Source organism: Nyctereutes procyonoides, unplaced genomic scaffold (genome assembly GCF_905146905.1).
Source record: "Nyctereutes procyonoides isolate TBG_1078 unplaced genomic scaffold, NYPRO_anot_genome, whole genome shotgun sequence".
Lineage (NCBI taxonomy): Eukaryota > Metazoa > Chordata > Mammalia > Carnivora > Canidae > Nyctereutes > Nyctereutes procyonoides.
The window spans coordinates 33,491,595-33,505,000 of NW_026575082.1; the positions used below are offsets into that span (position 1 = coordinate 33,491,595).

Below are 13,406 nucleotides of genomic sequence, written 5' to 3' on the forward strand. Positions count from 1 at the left end.
AAATAAAATAACAGATGCCTATAAGTACCTTCAAGGCTATAATGGGTACTAGTAATGAGAATGTGACTCTCCAATGGCTGTTTGTGGGAGCTACAGCTTTCACACCATACCAATCAGGTCTTTAAGTATTGTGAGTATCATTCCTGGTTTGGTATAAAACTCATAGGAAACAGAGAACTGCAGTGCTATGAATTTGGACAGTATTACCTTAAAAAGAAAAACTGATGGGAGACTTGGAGGAAAGTGAACAAAGAAAAAATTATAGGAATGTATGTGAGTGTGTATGTATTATTTGTGTGTGTGTGTGTTGGTCAACTGCATACAGACAGTAAGAACAAATGGTGGATTAATAATAGGTTAGCCAGTTATCTCTGACCTTGGGATTCCCCAGAAAAGTCCCCCAAAGAAGTTGAGGAAGGTGGGGATGAAGAGGAAGATGAAAGCTGGTTGGTTTTCCTGTCATAGTCTTGAAGCACTTAATTTTCCAAAATCCATTCAAGTGCTATGATTCTAAAGCATGCACAGATGAGTTAAAATCATAATCATAATCTTCAGTAAAGATCTCTGTGGAGGAGTCTCTACTATCCCTCTAAATGTTTCAGAGTGAATTTTTATTCTGAAAGTCTTTCATCCAGCCTAAATTTATTACCTACTCCAAATATCCTTTTCATTGCTTTTCATATAAAAGAGTTCAGAGTATGTGCCCCCTGAATTGTGCCACTTTGGTGTGTGTATTATTTTGAGCCAAAGTCAATCAATGCTCTGAAAGTTTAAGAGGAATTTTTACCCCTCTCTTAACTACCTAGGAGAATCTAAATTGGGGATTTTTTTAGAATAGGAGTTCTTACCAGAGATAAATTTTATCTGAATGACTCATCTGTATGGCAGGCAGGGCAAACATTTAAATATCAAACATCTGTTCTGCCCATTGTGTTGTGAATTGCCTCCTCCCCTTTGAAGCTCCAGGCCTCTACCCAATTCCATATATACATCAGTTTATTTTTCTCTTTGAACCTCTCATGCATGTAAGGTTCCCATATGTACAAAATCCAATTTTCTTCTGTTAACCTGTCTCATGCTAACTTAACTGTCAGACCAGCCAGAAGAATCTTTAAGAGTAAAGGAAATTTTCCTTCCCAACAGTACCTATTATTATTCACATTTGTATAAAGCGCTATTGTAGAAACTTAAGATTCATCCTTTTAACAGGACTTTCTTAAAGTAGATATTGATGCAACTCACAAATCCACAGATGAGAAATAGGAAGTGGAGAGCATAAGAGCACTTTGTTAATGAAATTTAAGAATAACACGCTAGGTAAGAAGGTATGAGACAGAGCCAACAGCTATGTGGAGAGAAAGAGTGAAAGATTTAGGAGAGAGAAAAGGCAAAAAGATCTTGAGACTCCAAAGTTGTGTAATTTGCAGGTGAAAAGGTCTTACTATAACAAAGACTATGCTTTCAAGAGTAAATTTCAGCTATTTCTTTTACTGGAAAAAAACAGTGATCATTGTCTCTATTTATTGTCACAAGTAAGTATAAAAACTGAAGGGAAAAAATAAAACAAATTGAGTGGTACTGTTCTCTTCTGGAGTCTTTCTCCAGCTGGCAAGGACCTCACGCAAAATAGTTTGTTTGATTTATTTCAGATACCTAAGATGGTAAAAAAAAGCTCAAGGTAATTTTTCAAGCTTAATTTAGTTCATTTAATATTTAATGACTTAATGGAGCAGTCCGCATGTCCTAAGTGGGTCAAAGAATAGAAATGGAATTTGAAAAAGAACCCAAAATTTACAAAACGTGTTTTGATTTTTAGAGTAAGTATCCTTTATAAATAACTCTCACACTTTTCTGATTCTATTTAAATGAGAATACAGTTGTGCTTTTTAAAGCAGTATGTGATCCATAAAATTAGCCTGATCCATTCTTGCTGATGTGCACACACTTATTCATTCACTGGCCAAACAGGTATGTATTTAAAGATAACTGATAACGTGCAAAGTGCTAGCATGTGTCTGTGAAGTTTATAGGGTCCACCCTCAATAAGTCATTGAGCACTCTGCTGACATAAGCTTCCTAAATTTGAGACTTAAGATAGGCATAGAAATAATTATAAGATAGTGCAAAAGGTGGCCAATAATACATTTTCCATCATGCTACAAAAATACAACAGAAAGACAGATTTAGTCTGACAGAGGAGCAAGAAAATCTGGATGATGGAGGGCAAGGTTTGCACACTCATTTTTTTTTTCTACAGGAGTTAGTCAAGAAGTATATGAGTTGGGCCTATAAGAAATATTTCATTTTACCCTTTCTTGTAATATAAGCATAAATATATATGCCAACTGTCACTGCTTCAGTGCCACGGTCAATAGGTACAGATGGGAGCTTGTTGAAGAGCTCAAATCCCATTTAATGGGCAGCACTGTTAGCCAGCCTTGCCACTCATTCTACAGAAAGGATGATCCAGTATTTTCAATCCTCTAATTTTTCAGAAGTTAGTTGGAATTAGGAATTTTTATATAAAACCTCTTCATTCTTCGTTGTTGGCATGTGATAATTTTATTTTTAAATATACCACATTTTCAAAAAATATGTATAAAACACATTTTCATATAGAAAGACAGCTAGATTAAGCAAATCTCTATCACAGGTTGTAACCTGTGAAGCAGGTAGTGGTTAATCTGCAGGAACAGAATCTTCACATGTGGGATTTTTTAAAAAAATTATTTAAATTCAATTTGTCAACATGTAGTATAACACCCAGTGCTCATCCTGTCTTGCACCCTCCTTAATGCCCATCACCCAGTTACCCAACACCTCCCCAACACACACACACACACACACACACACACACACACACACACACTCATGGGAATTCTAAAAAGAGGGAAGCTAAGAATAAGGGCCATGAAGACAGGACATAGCTGACACTAGTTATGTGAAGGAGAAGGAGGTAAACATGATACTGATAATTTAGGTATATATGTAAAATCATAAAGGCTCAAGTGATTTGGATTTTATTCCACAAATGTTAGAAGAGCAGTGGTTATCTAGTGTGATAAATATGAGGCAGGGCATCTAATAGGAAATACATGGATGCAATCACAGCATTACCAAGCATGGGTGGTTGACTTTTTGGATATCTGATGACTTTTAACATTTGCTTATCTCAAATTTTATGTACCTGTCCTGTTACAAAGTGAATTTAAAACAACTCTTTAATTTATCCACCCCAAAGTAATATCTATATTAAGAGAGAGCCCTTGGGACACCTGGGTGGCTCAGTGGTTGAGCGTCTGCCTTTGGCTCAGGGTATGATCCCGGGATCCCAGGATCGAATGCCACATCCAGATCCCTCACAGGGAGCTGGATACTTCTCCCTCTGCCTATGTCTCTGCCTCTCTCTGAATCACTCGTGAATAAATAAATAAAATCTTTAAAAAAAAGTCCAATTTAGATGTGAAATGAAAGTGCAATTTTTCATGAGATATGTTCTAGTGATTACTGTATCAATTTAAATGGCAAATTTCTCAATCAGGTTTATTTGTATATTTAAACTTACATACATCCTGAACTTAATAATATTGCAAACAAGTCTATAGGATAATTCTTGAAGACATCATTCTTAAATTTCTTCTCTTAAAGCTTATTATTCAGACTTTCATATTGTCTTATGTGTTCACCTCTTTGCTTAAGATAGATATTTTGCTAAGAAAATAAACATTTTCCCTTGACCTCAACTGAGGTCTGATATTCCTAATGTTGTTTGTATAAATAATTTAATTGATTAAAGAAGGGAATCATGAAAGAAGATATTAAGAGAAATCTCTCACATTTTTTTTCTGCTTAAGGATATTTTGAAATTCCATTCATTGCTGTGAAGCACAAAATTGCCTTTCCATTCTTACAGTGATTACTGAATAAATTAGAATGATTCTTTATATTTCATGTTGGAATACTTTCATTTTTTCAGTTTAACAAAGACACATTACCCTTCCTTTGACTAATCAAGTGGTATGAAAAATGGGATATTGGAGAAAGTAGTTTGGGTCTTAGATGACTGAAGTATTTTATAAAATGCATGTCATCTACAAAATAAGAAAAAAACAAAAACCTAAGTGTAATATTCCTTGGTTGGGGGGGGGTGCGTAGGTTTGGATGGAGCTAGATCCAGAGAAATAGTTATATACTGTGGCCCTGATGAGAGTGATTATAAGAGCAAAAATCCTGATTGCAAGGAGGCTTGCTTTTTCCAGATTTGTAATTCTAAAATAATATCTTGAGTCCAAAATTCCTCTTTTATTAAAAATTAATCATTCTTTCTCATATGGTTCACCTAATGAAAAGCTTAAATTAAATAAAACATCTGATGAAAATGTCTTAGAAACAGCTCAAAATTTTTACATTCTTGGGTACTGATCCTTACCAACATATTGGACTTTCTAATTCCTGGATCCAACTTGGATGAATTTAAGACTACAGATAAAGTTTACTGTATATTTTTCAAAGGAATAATCTTTTATTATTCCCAAAATAAAGGATGTTTAGTTAAGGGGACATTTCATCTAAATTCTAGGTCATTTTTCCCCTTTTCACTATCTCTGTGTCTGTATCTATCTGCACCTATGGTCTTCTACCTTTGGATTCTGTGAATAGTTAAATCTGCATGAAAAAGCAGGAACTCAATATAGACACTTAATTTCTGATGTTTACATAAAATCTGTCTTTAACATTACTGAGAGAATAAAATTAAATAAAAATGACTTCTATGAAAGATCAGAAAAAAATCTTTCATGTAATATGAGATAAATCTGTTACATGGTATCCTCATGTTGAACTGTATTATGACAGAGATTTTTCAAATCTTGCATAGCAACTGCAATTGCCTCTTTTATCCCATCTCTACCCATTCCTGTAGGCAGAAAATTTCCTTTTAAAGTTAAAACAAAATGCAATTTCTTCACTGTCTACAAGCTTTCAATGGTTCTCTGTGGGTCTTTAGGGAGGAGTTCAAGATGCATAATATAGCTTAGTAAACCCTTCTTTACCTTTGTCTGCCTTACAGATTCATTTCTTGTCATACCTTTTCTACTGTCAAATTAGACAGTCTTTTCTACAAATTATACTAAAATATTTGCTTTCTTGTAACCTGATCAATTTTTTTAAGCTGTCTAGAATGGCCCTACCACACAGCTAGGTACCTGGAGGGGATATTACCCACCCATAATTCTAGAATTGGTCAGGTTTCATCTTCTCTAAAAAGGTCACCTTGACATTCTAGGCTAAATTGGTTGTTCCTATTTGGACCTCCATTATTATAATTCACTAAAATATTTACTTATTAAAAGAATGAATAAAAGATCCAAATGCATGTAATTCTACTATAGAAAGTATAGAGACACATATATTCTAATGCGCTAATGAGAAGAACCTATTGCATGAACTGACAGTGACTTTAATGCAATAACTGTACCTACTACAATTTCTAGTAAAGATTACTTGATACTGAACATTCTAATATTAACCTTTTTGGAAAAGGTCCATTTTTATGTATAAAAATTCATACAACATGTCAATTTATAATATAGTCATATACAAACATATTTGATACTAATTTTTCCCAGCTGATGTATTGCTCAATTCCTATGCAAGTATTGTTTATATATATATATATATTTTTTTTTTAATTTATCTGAGAGAGAGAGAGAGAGCATGAGCAGTGGGGAGGGGCAGAGGGAAAGGAGAAGCAGACTCCCTGCTGAGTGGGGAGCCCACAGGGCTCTTTCCCAGAACCCTGAGATCCTGACCTGAGCTGAAGGCAGATGCTTAACCAACTGAGCCACACCCAGGTGTCTCTTGTATTGTGGATAGTACTCTATTGTGATTGTCCTTTACAGAGTTGACTTCTGATCTCCAATACTAGAAACATCTCAGCAAAGATCTCTGTAGAATTTTGAGGCTTGATCAATCATTTGTCTCCTACAAGCATCTCAAAATTATTTTTAACAAGAATTTAGGCCTTCCCTAATGATAAATGGATGGTTTGGTGAGGTGACCATTTATATGTGAGTGTTCTTTAGATACTTCAGATTTTAAAAATGACTTCAAAACTACAATAGGTCTTTCTTTTTCATAATGATGTTTTTACGTATATTCCTGTTTTTGTCTTACACTATTCTGGATCCAGAATTAGTTCCTTTTTATTTAAATTGTTTGAGCTATAATTGTGATTATTATTTATTAATAATTTAGGTAGTTTATGGTTGGGCCTAAGAGATGCTTGCTTGTACTCATACTCAGCGGAGAGTGACACATGACAAGGTAGAGGCTAATAAAACAAAATGCAGGTTTGCAAAATTTAGTCTTTTTTTAGACATTATTTGCATTGCCATATTTAGTAAGCTAAAAGAAAAACTAACATGCCAGTGTGTATATAAGTACAGTAAAGTAGTATAAACAATGTGATAAGTTAAGGGATCAATCATTCATTGATTCAACCAATATTTATTTGTTACTCACTGTCTGCCAGGCACAAGTTCCAATATGTTGTAGGCCATTTTCTATGGCATTGAAGAAGGAAGGGAGAGTATAACCAGTTGGCACTGAGTTCTTTTAGTGATAAATTCTTAAAATTTTTATTAGTCCATTACCCAACCTTTAAAAGTTCAATCTAATCTCTTGAGTCTTGGCCATGCTGCTTAGGTCATTGTTTTCTTTTATATTCTAGTATGGAAGCATCCAGTGAGAGTCTTTAGTTTACAATTCTAAATACTTCACTTTCTGTCTAAGGATACATTATTTCTTTTTCTGGTAGACTGGATATTCCAATATGTCTTTTCTCATATATTGATAATTGCTAACATTTACTGATTACTTCCCATGTACTAATTACTAAGTGTTTCAGGAATAGTATCTTGTTTGTTCTCCTAGGAGACAGGCACTCTTATCTTCCCTAATTATTTGTGGAGAAATGAAATCACACTGGTCAGTGAATTAAGCTAGTCAAACTATGCTAGAAACTAAAGGAGAGACAATGGACTCAAGATCATGTCAGACCCCACCTCCACTATCTAAAATTTTTATTAATGCAAATGCTACACTGCATCTCAGAATAACTATCCTACTCCAACAGCAAGACAAAACATCTGAGTTCCAGGTGTGGAAAACTAATATTGTTATTCTTAAGTGCACAAATATACTTCATTTCCCAGAAACGTCCGTGTGTTAGTCAGTGGAATGAGGAGAAGTAAATTTTGCCATGATTAAGCTAATGCTTTTAAGTAGTTGGTATGCCACATTCCCATCCTTCTATCCCATTCCTTTGGCTGAATCCAGACAAAGGATTCAGGACACAATCTTGAGTCACTGGAAATCTGGACCATTTCATGGGAGAAAGCTGATTACTGGCTGCTGCATGAACAATAAATAAACATCTATCACAATAAAAGCATTTATGGCTTTATTTATTTGTTACCAAAACCTAGTCTACCTAATACACTAAGAGTTTCTAATGAAAATAATTTATATTTGTTATCTTTTTCTTATCTTAATCCAAGTTGAGAAATTATCATTTATGGGGGGGTCTATTAAATAGACCCCCCATAGGATTTTCCCTTTATTATCTCCCCTTATATTTCATTATGTTGCCTAATCAATTTCCTGTGAATTGTTTTCAAATGATTTGTGAAGTGAGGTGGAAAATAAAATGCAAATTAAGAAAGAAATAGGGAAGAAAGGAAGAAAAAAAGAGGAAAATTAAAAATTAGGCAAGAGATGGAAGAGGAAAGAGGAAAAAAGTTAGAAACAATGATTTTTCATTTGAGTAAAAATGGGAAATGTAAAAAATACTGTGGGTTGGTGAACCTAAACTTGTCTCTACTATAAGACCATAAAGGTTAAAAATTTCTTTACTCATGCTCTTTTGAAGCTACCACTTCAGAAGGCAATGAATCATAAGCAGGAATCTGCTAGCTTTTTCTGGGAATAATTTTGCACTTTGGATGAAAGGGACAGATGAAGCGGCTCTGCTACTTCTCCCTCCTTCCTTCTCTTTGCCTTAAATAGAATTGTGATATCTGGATTTGGGACAACTGTCTTGTGACCGCGATGTGAGAAGCCTGAGAAAAAAACCAAAAGAACCGTGGAGATGCCACTCAGATATTACTCAACTTCTTACTGCATCCCAGCAGCCTCCTAACTCAAATCTTATAAAGAAAAAAAGAAATCCCTAATCTTTGACTACTTTCTCACTGGGATTTTGTTTTTAAAGCTTAACAACTTCATAATTGATTTAGGAATATTAAGAATAGACCAAATCTGGGAGGGTGGAATTAAGAAGTGACTCGTTGAAAAGGCAAAGGAGAAGAAAGTGTCAGAATTGAGTCAAAAGGTCCAGAAAGGTGGTGGCATGAAATATTAGGGTCACTTTAATGGGGAGACGAAACTAGAGCATACTGATTTCAGAATGGATGTAGGATTTCCAGTTGTAATAGGATGAACGTAAATAACAATTTTCGAAGGTGGGAGTACACTGTAGCTTTCACTTGGCAATGAGAAAAAAATTTTGGCAGTGAGTGATTAGTACAAACAAGTAATAGAATACGAAAAATTTAGAAATAGGGAAGTAAGGCAGAATGGGTTGGCCAATAATCTAAAATACAGTAAATGGCTTCAAAGACAAAAAATGAAAATGTGTCTTCAAACTAATGTGTCTTCTCATATGCTGGCCTTCCCTTATAATCTGATGCTATGGTCAATTTTCTTTGGCCTACTACACATGTCACTGTCTTAGGCCTTCTCATCTAAGAAAAGCCTCAGCATCAGAGATTCATTATCTGTATCAAAACTGTTCTTCTAATTAATTTTTCTTTTAGATGATCACTGGAAATCTTGTCGTTTTTCTATTCCTCAGAATCCATTTCTATACCACCTACAACCAAATAATGAAACACAGAAAACCAAATGCAAATTGGGCAAGACATGTGAACAAGCATTTCATGAAAGAAGATATTCAGAAGGCAATAACACATTTGAAAGATGCCAACTTCATCAGTAGTCAGGGAAATGCAAATTAAAACTACAATGCATTAAATTATAAAATCAGTGAGGACATAGAGCAACAGACATTCTCATGTATGCTCATGGGAAGTATATACCAAATTGGCACAACCTTTCAGAAAGTTGGTATTATTGATTAGGATTAAGCATACATATGTATACCTTATCTCCAAGATTTCCAATCCAAAGTATAGACTTTACAGAAATCAGTGTGAATGCTTACTTAAAAATGTATGAGAATGTTTAGAGTAGCATTTATTGCAATAGCCCTCAAATGGAAATAAACCCCAAATATCTATCCTGATGAGAATGGAAAACGAAAATAAATTGTAGTCTATTTCATACACTGAAACAATACACTGAAATGAAAAGAAAAACGAAACTTCTACCAAAAAAGCCCCCACAAAACTACTGCTAGAATACATATTAACACATTTATAGATGGACAAAGTTATATATATGGCTACAGGTCAGCAGTGGTACATTTGAGGGGAGGTAACAGCATTTGAGAGAAGGCACAATTAAGGATTCTGAGTGGTATAAATGTTCTAGAAGTTTCTTGATGTGGGTGATGGTTATAAGGGCTCAAAATAATTCACCAAACCACTTACTGATTATTTGTGTTCTTTTCAGTATGTGTGCATTTCTTTAATTAATATATTTTTCAGAATTCCCGTTCCCACTTGCCTCTCACATGATTATGAAATAAAAATTCTTCTTATTGACTTCCATTGCTCCATCCCAATATCATTTTCATTCCTGCCATACTTCATTTCTGGAAACTTTCCTTTTTTTTTTTTAATCTTTTTTAGCCATTTCTAACAGTGATTTTTTTATGCCTTTTTTTTTCTAGAATTTCCTAACTCTTTTTTGATTGACACCTTTAATTTTCTCTCTGCCTTTCTCTTCAGCTTTATCTTTATAGACCACCCAAGAGAGCTATGTAAGTCTACATTTTAAATAACTTTTTCAACCTCCATTGGGAGTGGGAGAAATTGTCTAGCAAGAGTATAAATGAGTGTTAGAATAATTTTGATAATGGATAAATTGAAGTCTACTCAATCACCATTTCACTCCCATGGTATCCGTCACATCTGTGCAGTTACATTGAGACGGAACTGCTCTTTCCTGCCTTCATTTGACTGAAAGGTCAGTGAGAGTTTCACATGGTAGGCATTTATTTTACTTTTTAAGTAAAAGAAAGCCTGCAAAATACGGAGAGAATGCTTTAGCAAACAAAGTAGTCAAGAATGAGAATCACATACAGCACCTAAGTAAACAAATTCATTTTGCTTTTCAGTAGGCAATGAGAGAAAATGGGTACCTGAACCACTTTCCATGCCTTCGTATTTGCTGAGGACGGTAAAGTTGTGAGGAATCCCTCACTAAATGGCAGAATGTGTGCAAGATTGTGGATATTTTATATTCTTTCTCCTCGACACGGAATTTATGAAGTGGGCCCTGCTATCCCAAATTAACACTTGTGAAAAGAGGCCCAGAAAAGTCAAGTAACTTGCCCGACATCATATAACAATTAAATGACCTAGCCAAGATTTAAACCAGACTGTGATCCAAAAGCCCATGGTCTTTCTTCTCTATCTCCCTGCCTCATTTCAATGAGAGTTAATGAGACATGCACGTATACTACGGGGATCGGAGACTGTTGATTACTTGCATAACATTTTAAAATATAATTTTTTATTGACCTCCCCTTTATTTTGGCATTTAACACTTAATGCCTAAATTAAGAAGACATTATCTTTATATCTTTTGTAATGCACCACTTTCACAGTTATCCATCAAACCAGTTGGAAGTCGTGGTTGAAAATTCCTAGAGACTGCTGATAACGGTGCTAAATTTCTTTTCATTAGTTCTATTCATTAGCTTCAATAACTGAATATATTAACTAGACTTCACACATATATTAATCCCATAACTTATTAATGTTCAGAATAAAATTCGATTGTCACCTTTTTAAATACATAATTTCATTGCTGAATCAAATAGAACTGTTATTTAAGGATTTTGAATACAAATGGTAGCCGTTGAACATTGTTTCTCTGATTTCTTTTTTCAGGCAAATAAACACTAAAAACACTTTTTTTTTAACGAACATATATAAACAGACATGATTTCAAAATAGTAAACAACATAAGTGTGAGTTAGTAATATATAGGGAAAAACTCTCGTTATTGACAGCATCACAATTTCTCAAGTCTTAAAAACGAAGTGGCTTTTTAAAGTACACTGAAAAACTCAATCTACTGTTTACTTTTATTTCTGCATCTCCCTTTCTTCAGGCACCTAATGTTAAGTGACAACTGAATTACATTCAGAATGAGTTATATATAAAATGACAAAGTACCAGAGTTGTGTTTCTAACAGTCTTAGCATATGCGGTTATTATCTGGCATATTCTGCTGACAGACTAACCCAGTACCAATGACATCACCTGCAGGAAGCTCACCTGTCCTGCTGATTAGAGGCAAACTTTGGGACAGCAAACAGAAGTGAAGAAGTGAAACAGAAGCGACAAAAAGAGGTTTAAATGGAGATGCCTAAAGCAAAACAGATTATTATTTTTTTAATGTAAGGCTTGCTTTTTTTTTTAACTCTTTAAATAATTTTACACAGACACACACAAAGGTATTTCACTAGAAATGCAATTAGAATACTCCAGTAAAGTGATGCTTTGGGCAAGATGGGAAGGAAAAAATGACATGCATACCTTTGCTTGTCCAGCTCTTGTGATGGCAGGTATATTAAAGAGCTGTCCAGTGTAAAAATGCAGCCCACCGAACAGGATCACTGCAATCGAGTCTCCTTCCTTCTCAATTACTTCAAGGATATCTTCCGTTCTCAATGTTTCTTCCCCCTAAAGTTGCGTTAGGCACAAGTTACATCCAATCCACAATGACAAATTTGTCACTTCATATTTCCCTAACATTCACCTTGAGCTCTTTCTCACGTAGAACAATCCAAGATAATGTTTTTTTTTTTTTTCAGATTAATGGTCTTAAAAAATCTGGCAAGACAGCAGGATTGCAGCATGCTTTTGTTATTATAAGAAATGATAGCAAAATTGCTTTTTGTTATTATAAGAAATGATAACAAAATTGTTTTTAAAAAAGTTTTAAAAAGTTGTCTTTGTAAAACCCTTACTTGCTTGATTTATTCCTCAGTTTTTTCAATTAATCTTTACTATTTGCATACCTACAAATTGTTTTCTCCTTATTTCCATGTAGTAAAATACCAGAAAGTACAAAGAAGTCCATGAAATACTAAATGGTAAAATTTTCTTGGAAATTATTTCATTTATCCATCTATGACATTATGTTTTCCTGGATGAAAAACTTAACACATTTTTCATCTATGACCTAACCAATATTTTCTGTTATCTTAAGAGTAAACTCCTCCACACTGATCTAAAGATCAAGCTCCAAAAAATGAAGAGAAAAATCAATAAAACTCAGTATTATCAAAGTTACTTTTGCCCACTTCTCCCCAGCTAAGATTAATGATTGGTTACTTAGTGAAAATTCGGAGTAATTTTGATTTGGTCTTGTGAACTACTTGAGCCAAAGGAAATCAGCTAAACACAAAGTATCTACTTTTATCCTAATCATTGTTATCCATTTATAAAGTTTTTGTTATTTTTCCCCACTGCTAAATCTGACACTTTTGAAGTCAAAGCATCATTAACTGCATTAATATTGAAGAGAAGTTCATTAAGGTATTCATAAATTTTCCTTCAGTTATTTTTAGTTATTGGTAATTCTTGCTACTTATCAGTTACTGTGTCCCATGGTAGGCACATGTATATCACAAATATAGCACATACTATATAGTTTCGACTAGAAGCTTGGAGCTTATTTATAAAATTGGAATCTGTAAAAATAGTACTGACACTGAAATCTCTACAAACTATTAACTGATGTGTATTTTATATGTAAAAGAGAAGAATTCAGTAATTCTAAGACAAATTCTAAGTAAAATTAATAACGTGGTAATCCAAAACTCTTTTTTTCTTAAAAGAATATAAAATGATTTGTCCACCATAATCTTCTAAACAGAAGATAAAGAAAAGTAATATATATACTAATTACTTAAAGAATCAGTATAAAGCGAATAAGAAATGCATTTCTTAATAGTAGAATACAGTTCTCTCTGATGTTGACCTGCTCTAACCTAGTAATGCTAAAGAATGCTCCCCCCCCAAAAAAAAGAATGCCCCCAAGATTGTGATTAACTCATAAGGTTCCACAACACTTATCTCTTTTAACATTAAAGCTTCTGGTAAATTAGTGGGTATATTCATTTTAGCTGGAAATCAGCAATTTATATA

At 34.0% G+C, this 13,406-nt stretch overlaps 1 protein-coding gene across 2 annotated transcripts in view; it reads right to left on the minus strand.

The window, feature by feature from the left end:
• The window catches only part of LOC129514433 (kynureninase), a 113,841-nt gene that overhangs the window by 47,461 nt on the left and 52,974 nt on the right, over positions 1–13,406 (minus strand). For both annotated transcript variants that reach the window (XM_055332998.1, XM_055332997.1), the window contains one exon: positions 11,790–11,936. In XM_055332998.1, the coding sequence (XP_055188973.1) occupies positions 11,790–11,936 (147 nt within the window). The remainder of the gene's footprint in view (positions 1–11,789; positions 11,937–13,406) is intronic.